The sequence below is a fragment of the Natrix helvetica genome, assembly GCF_964273705.1.
Source record: "Natrix helvetica genome assembly, chromosome: 15".
NCBI lineage: Eukaryota > Metazoa > Chordata > Lepidosauria > Squamata > Natricidae > Natrix > Natrix helvetica.
In genome coordinates, this window is record NC_138565.1 from 1996347 (window position 1) to 2011906 (window position 15560).

General features: G+C 52.6%; 1 protein-coding gene across 6 annotated transcripts in view; it reads left to right on the forward strand.

The window, feature by feature from the left end:
• Positions 1-15560, forward strand: part of LOC309399436 (transmembrane protein 250-like) — a 49755-nt gene that overhangs the window by 947 nt on the left and 33248 nt on the right. For 2 of the 6 annotated variants that reach the window (XM_081967253.1, XM_081967260.1), the window contains exon 1: positions 12206-12263. The exons of 2 other annotated variants lie outside the window; for them this stretch is intronic. Coding sequence is in view for 1 of the 4 variants with exons in the window: in XM_081967254.1 (XP_081823380.1) it covers positions 1820-2239 (420 nt within the window). In the remaining 3 variants the exon portion in view is untranslated. Of the gene's footprint in view, positions 1-1683; positions 2342-12205; positions 12264-15560 lie in introns of those variants that run through there. 2 more of the 6 variants (XM_081967254.1, XM_081967262.1) reach the window with 2 other exon arrangements.

The window sequence follows — 15560 nt, forward strand, 5'->3', positions numbered from 1 at the left end:
CCTCTCTAAGCGGTTTACAGAGTCAGCCTCTTGGCCACCAACAATTTTGGGTCCTCAATTTACCCACCTCGGAAGGACCAGTCAAACTTGAGCCTGGTGAGATTCGAACTGCCGAACTTTTGCAGCCAGCAGTCGGCAGAGGTGGCCTGCACTACTGCACTCTGACCACTGTGCCACCGCGGCTCATTATAATATTATAATATTGGAGGGGAATCCTCATGGGGGCCCTTTGGGTTAAGGCACTAGCCTGGAGACTGGGAGACGGCGAGTTCTAGTCCCGCCTTGGCTGGGGAGGTTTGATCCAACTCTTTCTCTTAGCCTTTGCAGGGCTGTTGTCGTTGTTGTTGTGGGCAGATAGGAGGAGGAAGGAGTTCAGTGTTATGGATATTCGCTGCCCAGGGTTGTTTATTAAAATAATAACAACAGGGTGTAAGTTAAAATGATGTGATTGTATCCAAGCCGCACTAAGATATCAGGTGCTATTCAAAGGCAGGTAAGAACTGTTTGTGGAAATACATTAAGGGAGGCAGGAGAAAGAGACGTCCCAGATGAAAGAGACTTATAGCCCACCAAAGGACAGGAGGGGAGGAAGGGAGACTCTCCCTAGTTTTGGGGGAAGCAAAATGGGGGAGGAGAGGAAATGGCCTTTCACGCTTGCAAGATTCTGTGATTACTTTAAAGTGAAGTTAGTGTTTTTAGCCCTCGTAGGTGTTGGGTTTCATGCTTCCTACCTCGCAGGGCTGTCAGTGGGCAGGTGCAGAACCTGCTAGAAAGGGAGGGCCCACCTTCCACCTTCAGTCCCATCTCTTCCTTCCGAATGCACACGTCTTTTTCTGCGCCCCTCCTAGATGACACCATCCATATTTTTCCTCCCGAAACTTTTGCTGGTCCTTTGGAACTCCCAGCCCCACCAGGGGGTGGTTTAGTCTTTAAGCAGTGGCTTCTACTTGTGCTTCCATCTTTCCTTTCCTGACTTTAAAGAATTCTGTAACCTCTGGTCTTCACGGATTCCCCTCCAGCCGGTTCCTGTGGTCCTTTGCTCTTGACCGGTGGCCTCCAAACTGGACAACTTCGAGCATGGCTGGCTGAGGAGTTCTGGGAATCGAAGTCCACAAGTCTTAAAGTTGCCAAGTTTGGTCTAGACCAGTGATGGCAAACCTTTCTGGCACCAAGTGCTTGAAAAGGGAATGCCTGCTCATCAGAGACGTGCCCCGGAAGAGAAGCTGCCCAGTGGGCATGCGCGCACTGGGAAATGAACTTCTGGTTTCCAGCACATTCCTGCACACTGACCCCCTTGTCTTCTGTTTACTGGTGCGCATGCACCCAATGGAAACCAAAAGACCAGCTCTTCCGCTTTCCGAGACTGCTGCATGCACACAAAACAGCTGATCATCACGCGTGCATGCCTGCCAGAAACCCAGAAGAGGAACGGGCGATGCCACGCATGCCAGGAAACATGCCACTTTGGGCACACGTGCCATAGGTTTGCCATCACGGGTCTACACAGAGCCGGCAGTCACATACCTGCAGCCATCGTGACCTTCCAAAGGTTGGTTTCCTGGTGGATCCGGTGGCCCCGCGGAGAGTTATGGGGGGGGGGGTGTCTTCTGCCCGGAGCCGGCTGTCCTCCTCCTTCTCTCCCTTTTCTTCAATCTTTTCCTCTCCTTCTCTTCCTTCCTGCAGGCAGCTTCCGTCTCGGCACGTCCAGGCCGTGTCCACCCTCCTGGCTCGCTGGCCTCCCCTCCCACCTTCACGGAAGCGGTCGGGGCCGCCCCCTGCCAGCCTGGCTCTCCGGTCGTGTAAAAAGCCGGGTTGCCCGATGCCTGTCCTCCCTATCCCACGGCGGGTTCGGTCTTTCCACGGGCCCCACACGACCTGCCTGCACTCGGCCTGCGGGCCGGTCCGGACCGCCCCCCTGGTGCGCACCAAGTACAACAACTTTGACATCTACCTGAAGTCCCGCTGGATGTATGGGGTGATCCGCTTCCTGCTGTACTTCAGCTGCAGCCTGTTCACCTCCGTCCTCTGGGTGGCGCTGGCGGTCTTGTTTTGCATCCAGTACCTGGGCATCCGTTTCTTCCTCCGCTTCCAGTACAAACTCTCTATCACCCTGCTGCTGATGGGAAGGCGGCGGGTGGACTTCAGCCTGCTCAACGAGCTGCTCATCTACGCCATTCACGTCACCCTGCTGCTGGTGGGCGGGCTGGGCTGGTGCTTCATGGTCTTTGTCGATATGTAAATAAAAGTCGGGTAGGGGGAGGAGCCAGAGGCAGGGCGACTCTTGGCCTCGGAGGGTCAGATCCCTCTCGGATCCTTCCTCCACCCCCCTCCTCCTCTCCTATCTCTCTCTCTCTCTCTCTCCCTTCTAATGCTCTAGGTCAGGGGTCTCCAACCGTGGCAACTTCACGACTTCTGGACTTCAGCTCCCAGAATTCTTTACAAGTCGTAAAGTTGCCATGGTTGACAACTTTGCTGGCTGAGGAATTCTGGGAGTCGAAGTCCACAAGTCGTACAGTTGCCAAGGTTGGAGACCCCAGCTCTCGGTCTCTTTGCCTATGATTAGAGAGGAAGCAGGTTGGCTCTGACCGCCTTGTAAAAGCCAGTGAAGGCTGATGCTTCTCAGGAAGACTGGCACCAGATGTTGCAGCTGACTACACACACACACACACACACACACACCGGGGTAACAGGAGAACGGTTGGCTGGCCCCTTCCCTCCTCTTTTGCAGCTCCTGCATCGTCTTCCTTTCCCTTCAGCTATTCGGTCTATGGAAGCCGTCTCTTGAGTTCTCTTACGTTGGGCCCATCGTCTCTCGTTCGTTTAGAAATCCAGAATATTTTTGGTCTTCCAATGTGTTTTTAGAAATCTCTCTCCTTTCTCCCCCCTCCCCCCCCCCAAAAAAAACCCGCCTAGGAATAATTTTTCATTTGGCCTTGTTTCATTTCGCAGCGGCTGGCAAGCAGCCTCTAAGTTTACCGTTCGAAGGCTACATGGGTGCTGGCACCAGGCTTATGTGTGGCCAGGTACAGTAGAGGTTGTGCTGCCTTTATGTCCCCTTATGTGCACTTCAGGCTGAAGGTTTGCTGTTATCTTGTTCTCTCTGTCTCTGTCTGTCTGTCTCTCTCTCTTCTCATTCACACAATGCACAGACTTTTGAAAGTTGCAATTGTTTATGCATGAAAACTGAAGGCTGCTGGAACCGGTGTAATATGGGAGAGAAATGGAGGCAGGCCCTCTTTCTGCCCAGAATTTAATGGCTGGATTCACACAACTCGCTTACCCTTCGGCCTGGTTGGGATCATAGCACCTGCTGTGTGGGTCAACATACCGTATCGCGTCTTAACAACGGGCGGGAGCAACAACTGAGGTCCCACATGGGGCTGAATGACGGAGGGTACCCCTTTGAGCAAAGGCAGCCTTCACATGGACTTTAGTAACCGACAATTCCTTGCTTTCAGCCCATTCGCAGCATCCCTCAGATGGTGGCCTGTCTCGTGGAGGAGCTATGGGGGGGTCACAATAAGGACCACGTGTGGGCTGCCCTTAGGACAAGCCAATCTGCCTTCTTTGACATCCATGTTGTGGCAGGAAATCATGTTGCATATACGTAGCCTCTTGTGCATGTGAGCAGATGCTTATGAGCCGTGGCGCTGCTGTCCAGCAGAGAACACCCCCCTCCCCCCCCCAGGGGCTGGTGAGAACCACAAAAACAAAAATAAATCTCTCTTTCCTGCTCCTTGAAAAAGTGGGGTGACAGAGGGTCTCGCAGTGTAGTAGTGCTTCTCAACTTCGGCAGCTTGAAGGTGTGTGGACTTCCAGAATCCCTAGCCTAGGAAATATGAATGTGTACACATTATGTACTCCCTTTGTAACGACCCTGTAATCCCTTAATTTGGGGTAGATTCAGGGCAACTGGATGGAGCTGAGCATTTACTGGCTGAATGCCCTTCCTGACGCCTATGCGGGAGTTCACAGCAGATGCTTTTTCTTTGCGTCCAGAGACAGAAAATCTGCTACCAAGGGTTGAACCCCCAACCTTCCCAGTGAGAAGCAAGGGTCTTCCCCATGCCATGCACACACCTTCTTTCCTTCCGTCCTTCCTTCCGTCCTTCCTTCCGTCCTTCCTTTCTTCCTTCCTTCCTTCCTCCCTCCCTCCCTCCCTGACATATTCACCGATACTTCTATCTATCCGGACACAAACTTCCAGAATCCCCCAGCCAGTATGTGTGACTTTCAGTTCCCAGAATTCCCATGTGAGGACTTCAATCCTCGTTGATGGTCAGGCTGGCTGTGGAATTCTGGGAGTGGAAGTTCTCTCTCTTGGAAATTCTCAAGAATGGGAAACTTTGCCCTTGAAAGCACAAAGGCAGAGAGTTAACTGGGATCCGATGGCTGTCGTGCAACCTTTTTTCTCAACTCTTCCCCTGCCTCCGCTGCTCCTTGAGTGACCGAATGCAGCTTCCTCTTCCTGTCCCTGCATCGCCCTTGAAGGGCTCCCCCCCACTCGCTCTCCCTCCTTCCGCTCAGCATCTCCTCCTTGGCCCCAGAGCCAAGCTCACCTGCCCAGGGATGGCTCCTGCTTGCTGTAAGGCTGCTGCAGAGAGAAGGGAGTTCCGCAGGGCAGAGGTGGGCCTGGAAGGGCGTCTTCAGCCTCTGCCTGCCAGGCTGTGACATTGAGCCTCCCAGGCCTGCATCATGCAGCGCCAGCCATGCCGCTATGCAGCAGCAGCAGCATCCCCGTCTCTGCTGGGTGCAATCACAGGTTCTGCCTGGCACGCAGAACAAAGGCAGGCTGCGTGAGGCGCCTGCTGGCTCCCTGTTCCCACCAGGGGACGAGGGAAGGGGTCTCGAAGCTGTCTCTCTCCTGTCTTGTTCTCGAAAGTAATGGGGGGGTCCGGAGGGGAGGGGGAGGCAGGGGAGCTGAGCCGCTGCCTGCATTCGGCAGGGTGGACTTGGCTCTGGGTGAGAATCGCCTGCCTGAAGCTAAGGCCGGAGGAAGGCGGGGAGGGCAATAAAGAGGAAGAAGGGCAGGGAAAGGAAGTAAATGGATGAAAAGGGAAAGGAAAGGATGAAGAAGGGAAGGAAAGGAAAAAGGAAGGAAAGGATGAAGAAGAAAAGGAAAGGAAGTAAATGGATAGGAAAAGGAAGATGATAGATAAGGAAGGCGGGAGAGGGAAGGACCGCAACCTCCATTGCTAACTGGTCATTAAGTGAGTTGCATCTGAGTTTACAATGCTTTTGCTGGGGGTCATTAAGCAAACCCAGTTTCTCCCATTGAAGCCAGTGGCAAATGAAAGAATCCTGCGCAGTTTGGAAGCTGCCACCCTTCCTAGCTGGGCATAATGGCGTGGCTGCTTAAATTCGTCCCGAAGCAACGGCAGCTAAACCGACAGCCTCAGTCCTTGAGTTTTTTATCTGGAATCACAGCAACAATCCCAGAACCGAAAACGTATTTTGGCCGTGTTTTCTTCAGCCAAGCAAGAGCCATCACTGGATGGGCAGGATCTCAGGGGGAAAAGCATTTGTTTGTTTATGGTTGTTTTGATTTCTACGCCCCCCCCCCCCCCCCCGTCTCCCATTTAAGCGACTCTGGGCAGCTCACCACAAAATCAAGGTGTTTTTGCTGTAGGTGATAATCCGTGGACACGTTTTCACTCTCTTGGTTTCCTAAAATGGCCATGCGGCTTAATAGAGTAGAGTAGTTGGAAGGGACCTTGGAGGTCTTCTAGTCCAACCCCTGGCAAACTGTGGTCCAAACTCTGATGGAGCACCTACAGCTTCTGGAGGCAAGCCATTCCACTTGATTAATCGTCCCCACTGTCAGGAAACTTCTCCTAAATTCTGGGGCGCGTCTCTCTCTCTCTCTCTCTCTCTCTCTCTCTCTCTCTCTCTCTCTCTCTCGTTCCCATCCGTTGCCGTTTGGGGCCATTAATACGACTGCGGAATCTCCCTGTTTTTTGAATACCCACAACTTTCCATTGGCAAAAAAAGGCCAGGCATTCTCGTTATCCAGCAACGCGTCTCCCGCACGCACGGTGGGCCGGGATGCAGCTATATCGGGGTGCCAGTTTGGGACGATGGGGATCAGGAGTCTGCCCACCCTTTTAAGGCCGGGGATTTGAGGTCATTTGAGGGAAGAGAGCCTGGCAGCCCTTGCAAGCCAAGGGCAGAAAGTGGCACCGGATAGGAGTGGGTCCTTTCCTGGACTCCAGCCGACTGCAGTCACAGCAGAGTTTGTCTTTGCTCCCCGCTCCTCCCCCCCCTCCCCTCCTGTGCTCAGGCTGCACCATAACTCATGTGCATGCTGATAGCCAGAGTGCGGTGATATCCAAGAAGCTTTGAGAATAAGGAAGGGGGTGGGAGGGATTGCCATGTCCCTTCCTTCTGCACGCCTCCCACAACTGCAAAAGCCCCTGAGCTCCAGTCCTCAGCAAAAGTGCATCTCCCTTGCTGGTTTCCCCCCCCCCCCTTTAATTCCTTTAAAAAATAAATAAATTCGGAGCAGTTCCTCCTTAAACCTCTGAGAAAGCCAGCAAAAGGATGACTTGGAAGGCTCTCGCTGGTGCAGAAGGCAGTGTTCTCTTCCCCCCCCCCTCTTCCCATGGCTTTTGGGAGGTGGAGGGGGGGCTCTGACCCATGCAGCCCCAGGCACGGACCTCTGCTGCTGTTTGCCAAGCGGGCAGGGCCTACCCCCCCTCCCACGCCCGGCAGTTCTGCTGTTTGGGCGACCTTGGTGATCTCCCATCCCTGGAGGCGGGGGTGGGTGGGAGAGTGAAGCACGTGATCTGTGGGACCAAGGCGAAAGCTGGCACCGGTTCTCCCAGGCATGTTTGTTCAGCATTTGCTGCGTCTTGTGCCCAAGGAGGCTGGGAGAGAGGGTGGTTGAGCTGCCTGGAGCAGGGCCAGGGGTTGGGGGGGGCGGGGTGGGGGGGGTGAGGCAGCTCTCTGAGGCTCTTTGTTCCTGGCCCAGTTGACTGTGCCCTTTCCTGGAAGCTGGACTGGATGCTTAAGCCATTCTCTCCTGCAGACCCAGGGCAGGTGGACGGAATTTCGTTATCAATCTGGACACCGGATCATCATCATCTCCCCCCCTCCTCCTCCAGCTTTCTGCCCTGCAGGCCTATAATTTTCCACCCTTCTCCTTCCTTGCACTTTTTAAATAAATGTTTATCTGGACGGTTGGTTGCCAGGGGAAGCCGAGCCGGCAGTAAAACCTTGGGCTCTCTTCATCCTGACTGCGCCGAGTTAATGATGCCGATTTTTGTTTCCTTGGCGTTTTTATCTTCTTCCTGAGATCTCACTAAAACCTAGGGCATTTCGGGCCAGTTCTTTTTCTCCCCATCCTCCCTCCCTCCCTCCCTCCCTCCAGAAGAGAGAAGGCTGCTTCTACCAGAACAGGTTTAGCTGCCTCTTTGTTTTTTTGTTTTTTTTTAAAAAAATAGAATTTAACACGGAGACCAGGGGTCGCCAAGCATTTTTGGGCACGGATTTGCAAGAACGGTTCCAAAATCCTTGTTTTTTTAAAAAATGTTTTAGAATAATAAACCATCCCTTTGTAGTTCGGCCCTGTGGAAAATGGCCCTTTTTGTTGAGGTCATTAAGTGAGCCAACACAGTCATTTCCTGTAATGTATGTAGGATTGAGGTCTGCCATTCAAAAAAAATAAATAAATCGATTTTGCAGAATATTGTTGACTGCAGTTAAAACAATTTAGAATACACACACACCTGAATGGCTAAGGGAACTTTTCCAGCAGTCTTAAGGTTATCAAGCTAGGAAACTATTAATAAGGTCAACCTATTGGTTTTTTTTTTCCATATCAGTGTGAACTTTGACTTGGAAATTTTACCTGGAGACAATCCAGCTGGATTTATTTCAAGAAAGAATCCAATGAAAAGTATAACTCTGAAGGAAGTTTACAGACTTAGCTTTCAGATATGAACAGATTTTGGGGGCATTTGAATAACCCAAATGGATGCTTGATTCCGAAGATCGCAGAAGGTCAGGTTGGTAGGGACCTAAGAGACCACTCCCTCTTAGCACTGATGATGTTACCTAGTTGGGTAATTAAACATCTACAAGAAGACAGCCAAGCTCAGAGAGGACCAAAGAGGCCATAGATAGGAATTGGTTCTTTCCATATTTTTCCTCCATGGGGGGCTGTGTCCCATGGCTTGGGGGGTCTTCTCCCTCCTCCCGTTTATCTCAAAGCAAAGAGGGGGGAAGGCTACAAGGAACACCCCAAATTCCCTCCAAAGCATCCTTCCACTCTTGAGCAAAGGAGACCAGTGAAATCTCAGGAACCACAAAAATTGGGGTTCAGAAGGGGAGACACCTCCCTCTCTGGGTACTCAGTGTTTTTTTTTTTTACTGAGCAGGAGAGAGGGTAGATTGGAGGACCTCAAGGGTCCCTCTCCAGTTTACGTAGCCCGTGTTTCTGTTATTTAAATTGGTTTGACTGGCATGGCCTCAAAAGCAATAGGTTCGCCCGTAACTGCCATGGTCAGGGATCCAAATAAATTTAATGACCACAAAAACTTGCTTCTTGCCATTATCACAGGGACCAATTTCCAAGCAGAGCACCGTTCTAATCCTGCAAACATTTTGCTCTTCCTTCCTTAAAAGCAGCTTTCTGGCTCTCCCCTCCATCTAAATATATCCAGGTTTATCCATATTGCTCTCTTTAATTTCCCTTTTCTTCGCTAGCCTTTTTTTTCTGCCGGCTTCTAATAATAGCTCTGGATGTGAAATATGGATGCCTTTTGAAATATTCCTTGTCATGTCATTCATCAGATCCGTATCTACAATCCTTCATTAAATTGGAGCGTACATTTCATCCCTTCCTTCTTGGAATATTAATGTTCCTCCTGGTTGAAATGCTCCCCGAATATTCATGAGTGGGAAAGTTGCGGAGGGAGGGGGGGGGGGAGAAATCAATGGCTGTGCCAGTGGTGATATCACTTGAGCACTAATCAAGGATGCTATTAAAGAGAGAAAAGAAACGGCTAATTAAATTGGTCGCGGGGGGGGGAGGGGAGGCGTTAATTTGCACCAAGAAGGGTACGAATCGGCATATCTTTGGGCATTTTTCAGAATGCCAATGCATGGACAAGGGAAGGGGCGCAGGGGGGCACACGAAACCAAAACTATCATTATGTCTTCGGTGAAGAAAAGGAATTCATAGCCAGCCTTCCACATGATTGGCCCAAAGTCGCCCAGCTGGCTTTCATGCCTAAGGCAGGACTTGAACTCCCAGTCTCCTGGTGATTGGCCCAAAGTCACCCAGCTAGCTTTCACGGCTAAGGCAGGACTTGAACTCACGGTCTCCTGCTTCCTTGTGGTCCGGGAGGCCAAACTGACTCTGGGGTCCTAGTGAGCAAAGATCCGGGCGTAACCACGGATGACCCCCAAGATGTAAAATGAATGTCGCCGAAACCTTCGGGAAGGGCGCCCTGGCGATGATGCCTCTGTGAATTTAGAGCACCCTTTCCTCTCCATGTAAATGTACGAAATCTTTCAAAAGACGTTGCTTTTTCAGTGCCTTTATTTCCATCCCCTGCTAAGGCAAGGTGTTAATTAAATTTCCGAAGCCCTGTGCTGTTTTGTGAAGCCTCGCATGATCTTTTTTGTTGGTGGTGGTTTCGTTCCGGAGATTGGAAAGTAAACCTCTTCCTCCCGTACGTTACCCGTGCTTCCTGAATAGAATGTAGACTTACAGAGCTGGAAGGGACCTCGGGGGGTCTTCTAGTCCAACCCCCGGCTCAAACAGAACACCCTGTGCAGTCTTTTTCTGAAAGCCTTCAATTGACGGAGGCCCCACAACTTCTAAAAGTAATTCTGTTGGTTGGTTGGTTGGTTGGTTAGGACATTTCTCCTAGGTTCTGGGTTGCTTCTCTCCTTGATTAGTTTCCATCCGTTGCTTCTGGCCTTTTGGTGCTTTGGAGAACAGCTTGACCCCCTTCTTCTTTGTGGCAACCCCTCGGATATTGTTTTTGTTAGTTTCAAAGTTGGGTCCTACCCATCGTGACCCCATGGACAACGTTCCTCCAGGCCTTCCTGTCATCTCCCATCCTCTGGAGTCCATTGAAGCTCATACCGGCTGCTTTGGGGACTCCATCCAGCCACCTCCTTCTCTGCCGTCCCCTTCTTCTTCTTTTGCCCTCCATCGTTCCCAGCATGAGGCTCTTCTCCAGGGGGTCCTTCTTCCTTCTCGTCAAGTGGCCAAAGTCTTTGAGTTTTCTCTTCAGGATCTGGCCGGTTGGATGGCCTTGCAGTCCAAGGGACTCAATGCAGGAGTCTTCTTCTCCAGCACCAGAGTTCAAAGACCTCCATTCTTTGGCGCTCAGCCTTCCTTACGGTCCAACCTTCACAGCCATCCATTGCAACTGGGAAAACCACAGATATCGGAAGACTGCTATCATGCCTCCCCTAGTCCTTCTGTTCATTAACCTAGACGTGCCCAATTCCTGCAACCGTTCCTCATATGGTCTAGCTTCCTTAATCCCCTTATTGCTCTTCTCTGCACTCTTTCCAAAGTCTAAGCAGGGGCTCCTTAACCATCCCGTTAGACGTTTAACCCATGCCGCACAACAACCTTCTGCATCTCGGTCACCCGCTTAGTAATCAAAATAAATCTCCTGGCATTTTTTGCTGTTGTTTGAAAAGTGTGTTGAAAGGCTTTGTTTGCGAGATTGGCAGGCAGGCCCAACCCCCCTTGCGGCAGAAACAATTAGGATGTCGCTGCAGAGTTTTGTGGCATGATAACCCCAGGTAGATTACCCCCACACAATAACCCACAGTCTAATATTTAACTGGAGTACAGAGGCCGTAGAGCCGTGGGCTGTTTAGAGTGAGCTTGGCACGGGCTGAGTAAGTGTTAGCTCTCCAGACGCATGTTGAGACATGCCCAGCCCCTGCCACCTGCCCTGCCTTCCACCTTTGTCGTTGGGTTATTTATGACACGGGGGGAAAAAACCACAGGTAGTTTGCTTGGTGATGGTTACAAGCACGCTTCTACGGTTACCGCAATGTCACCCGTTGAACCGAGGACGAGGTTGCGGAGAAAAAAACCCAAGCCTTGATAAGACGGTGGGGAAAAAAATCACAGTGGGGCCATCACAACCCCTGGCACAGAATTGTGGCTGACTAGGATGAAATAAGGGGACGGGGTGGCTCAGTGGCTAAAGACGCTGAGATGGTCGATCAGAAAGGTCGGCAGTTCGCTGGTTCGAATGCCTAGCGCCGCGTAATGGAGTGAGCTCCCGTGACTTGTCCCAGCTTCTGCCAACCTAGCATGTAAAAAATGCAGGTAGAAAAACAGGAGCCACCTTTGGTGGGAAGGGAACAGGGTCCCGTGCGCCTTCAGCGTTGAGTCATGCCGGCCACATGACCACGGAGACGTCTTCGGACCGCGCTGGCTCTTGGGCTTTGAAACGGAGATGAGCAGCACAGCCCCCTAGAGTCGGGAACGACTAGCACAGATGTGTGAGGGGAACGTTTACAGTTTTCCCCTTCGAACTGGGCAGCTTTGGGGCATTCTAGGAGACGAGCCTGCTGTGCTGGGAGACGGAGTTAAACGTGTGGTCAGTTTGGAGACCCAAAGTCCACCCTTGATTCTAAGGCCAATTTAGCCTTGACCCTTAGTTGACCAGAGTCAACTGGTCAAAGTGGGCTACAAGGGTGAGGACAGTGCCTGCTTCTGGAGTGGGCAGCCTGGGATCCTTCTGCCCGCTGGAATCTTTTCCTCTTTTGCCACCTGGGAATAAGGCTCCTGTCCGTGCCCCCCCCCCCCCAATAGGCTCACTTGAGACTCCATTGCATGCTGCTGGGGACCCAGAAGGGGGCTGGGGGCTCCCTAGAGATGCTGGGGGGGGGATCCGCTTCACATGGTTGCAGAATTGGGCAGCTGGCCATCCCTTGGAGGCAGGCACTTCCCCACGGCTGGAAAGCCCCTTCCCTTGGGGTGGGGTGGGGGTCTTTTCCCGACCCGGGTCAGTGCCTGGGTGGAGGGGGGTCAGGTCCCTTCGCCAAGACCCCCGGGCAGAGCAGCTGGCTGCATTATTTCCCGGGTGGCGCGGCCGGGGAAGACGGGCTTTGTAGTCCTGGCGCAGGGAGAGGGGGGGCGCCGGGCTCCGCCCCGCCTGCCACCCCCCCCCCCAGGCTCGGCCGTCCCCTCCCAGCCGCGGGAATCACTTCCTGCCGCCAGCCGGGAGGAGGAAGGGACGGACCGCCGGCCGCTCCCCGGGACCGCCCGCCCGTGCCCGGTAAGCGCAGCCGCCCGCGACCCCCGCGGCAGCCCGGAGAAGGAGCGCTGGGGACCCCCGGCCGGTCCGCTTAGGGGCGCCGGGTTGCCCTCCCCAGCTGCCTGGCCTGGCCTGCCCCCAGCCGCCCCCGCGCCCCGCCTGGCCGGTGGGTCGGAGAGCCGGGATCCGAGGTTGGGAAGGGGTCTGCGGGGCAGCCACGGGCAGTTGCACCCCCTCCTTCCCCCTCGGGGCTCTGGAGGGAGCAACTGCTAGGAGGAGCCCCCCCCAAGGGAAGACCCCCCCTACCACCCCCCTCTTGGCTGGAGCGAGCTGGCAGGGGAGGGGTCTTTCTGCCCGGCTCCCCCGGGTCTCAAGCTGCGGGTGGGAGGCTCTGAATCCAGCGCTACCTCTGTGCGGGCTCCCCTTCTCCCCGCAGGGAAGGAGGAAGAAGGAGGGCTGGAGGGGGGGTCCCCCTCCCCCCCTCCCCCCTTTGAGAGGTTTGGGACTTTGGGGTCAACGCTGTCTTTCCATAGTTCTCCCTCCCTCCTCTTCCTCACCTGAGAAAGGATCAAAGTATATCTACCTTTTCTTTCTTTCTAATTTTTCTTTTCTTTCTTTCTCTCTCTCTCTCTTTCCTTCTTTCCTCCCTCCTTCCCTCCTTCCGCTTCCTCACCTGAGAAAGGATCAGAGTATAATCTACCTTTTCTTTCTTTCTAACTTTTCATCTCTCTCTCTCTCTCTCTCTCTCTCTCTCTCTCTCTCTCTCTCTCTCTTAACTGCTGTCTTGCTTAGCAGCGGAAACTCGGAGGCTCAGCTGTGGTTATAAGTGGAGGGATATCTGTATGTGCAACCTGAATGCGCCTCTCAAAAATAAATATGGGGGCTTTATTAGAAATGTGGGGACTTTCTCTTCACTTCCCCACTTCAGACCGGCTGCTGCCATGAATGTGGGTCTCTCTTCACCCCGGTTCCCCCTTCAGCTGCAGTTTCACATCGCATCGGCTGACTTCATCCAGCATAAAACCCAGGAAATCGCATTAAGCTTTAATGGGAGGTTGTAAACTCCCTCCTTTTAGTCTCCGTTTGGCTCCACTCTACGCAAGAGCCAGAGTGTGGTGCAGTACGGGCAGTCCTCGCTTAGCAACTGCCTTGTTTAACGACTGCTTGCCGCTAACGACCGTAATGAAAACATAACACTACGCCCATCCTCACCTTTGCAACCCCCAAAACGGACGTTGCATGGTGGCTTGGTGCACAATTCCAGGAGGCAGACGTGCAGAGTTTTTTCCAGGGACATATCCCACGTGGCCCACCTTCTTGGGACTCCAAATCACATGTCCCCCTCCCCATCCTTTTTTTTCTCAGCCCTCCACAGCCAAGAGAAATTCCCACCTATAATCGCTCTGAGCAGGAAGTCGTTCCCAGGTCGATGAAATAAAGAGCTGTGTTGATCTTAACATTTCTGCCAAATTGGTGTTGTTCTCCTCTGTACTTTTTTTTGGGGGAGGGCAGTGGCTACTAATTCTGGGGCTTTGGAGCAAGGGTGCAGCCGGACACACAGTTCCCCTTTTAAGTGCAGCCCCACCCGACGTTCAGTGAATCCCGCTCACCGCGTAGACTTTGCTTGTTGGAAACTGGCTCGGATGGTCACAGGTGTTATCCCTGCATCCGTCGTAAACCCGGGCCAGTTGCCAAGTGCCCGGATTTTAATCCCATGACACACTGCCCCCCCCACCCTCCCTCTGACCTGTGCGCTCACACACTCACAAAGGAGTGTGCAATTGATTCTCAATACAGCCAATGGTTTCACGTTATGAAAAGGATATTGAGACCGTAGAAAGTGCAGAGAAGAAAGACGATTAGGGAGCTGGAAGCAAAAACATACGCAGAGCGGTTGCAGGAATTGGCTATGTCTAGTCTAGTGAAATGGGAAGTGGGACGCGGTGGCTCAGCGGCTAAAGACGCTGAGCTTGTCGATCAGAAAGATTGGCAGTTCGGTGGTTCAAATCCCTAGCGCCGCGTAACGGAGTGAGATCCCGTGACTTGTCCCAGCTTCTGCCAACCTAGCAGTTCGAAAGCACGTAAAAAATGCAAGTAGGAAAATAGGAGCCACCTTTGGTGGGAAGGGAGCAGCGTTCCATGGCCCTTCGGGCGTTGAGTCATGCCGACCACATGACCACAGAGACGTCTTCAGACAGTGCTGACTCTTTGGCTTTGAAATGGAGATGAGCACCGCCCCCTAGAGTCTGGAACGACTAGCACAGATGTGCAAGGGGAACCTTTACCTTTACCTATTGCAATTTTAATCTGCCTTATTTTGGGCTGTCTAGTGAAAAGGAGGATACTTCCAATATTCGAGGGGCTGCCACAGAGAAGAGGGGGTCAAGCTATTCTCCAAAGCAAGAAGCAACGGATGGAAACTAATCAAGGAGAGAAGCAACCTAGAACTAAGGAGGAATTTCCTGATGGTGACAACAATTAATCAGTGGAGCAGCTTCCCTGCAGAAGTTGTGGGTGCTTCACCACGGGAGGCTTTTAAGAAGAGATGGACCGCCACCTGTCTGAAATGGCGTAGGCTTTCCTGCTTGAGCAGGGGGTTGGGCTAGAAGCCCTCTGAGGTCCCCTCCAGCTCTATTTTTCTGCATTTCTCTTGAGCGTGTTCCTGAACATGCTGCGGTTTCAAAACGCATTTGCCGTCCCGCGAGGGTTGCATTCTCTGGCTGGGTGAAGGAGTCCCACGCCAAGAAAGAGTACATGCTGAAGTTCTCTACGTGAAGGTCCATGCGCCAACAGCCGAGTACAGGAGCACTTAAAAATGACGTGTCCGTTACACATTGCTTCGTTAATTGGAATGCTTCAGGAGGCCTTTTGCAGAGCTGGGCGAATGGATGCTCTGGCCACCCTCCAACCGTTGCCTTGTGACCTGGGTAATTGATGCTCGGGTACATGCTTTTACCTCGCTAACTGAAATATTAAAGAGCTGTTGCCGTTGGATTTGGTCAACAGAATGGAATTTACGGCTGTTCCGGTCGGTGGGGGTAGAATTGATATTTCAGAGCTTGGACCAAACTGTTTCCTCCTGTCCTGCAGCTTCCTGAAGTTCCAGCAGGAGAAATATTTTGCATCCGAAGATGGGAAAAACATCTCCTGCTCATTAAGACTCATTAAAAGTTGCATGGAGCCCCCCCCCATCTTTGTTTTCGAGAAAAATAACATTGGGCAGCCTCCCCATGTCTGCAAGGAAACAACCGATCTCAGAGAGCACCAAGAACCCCCCTCCTCCACTCTGCAAACCCCACTCCCCAGTAGCCCTGATGA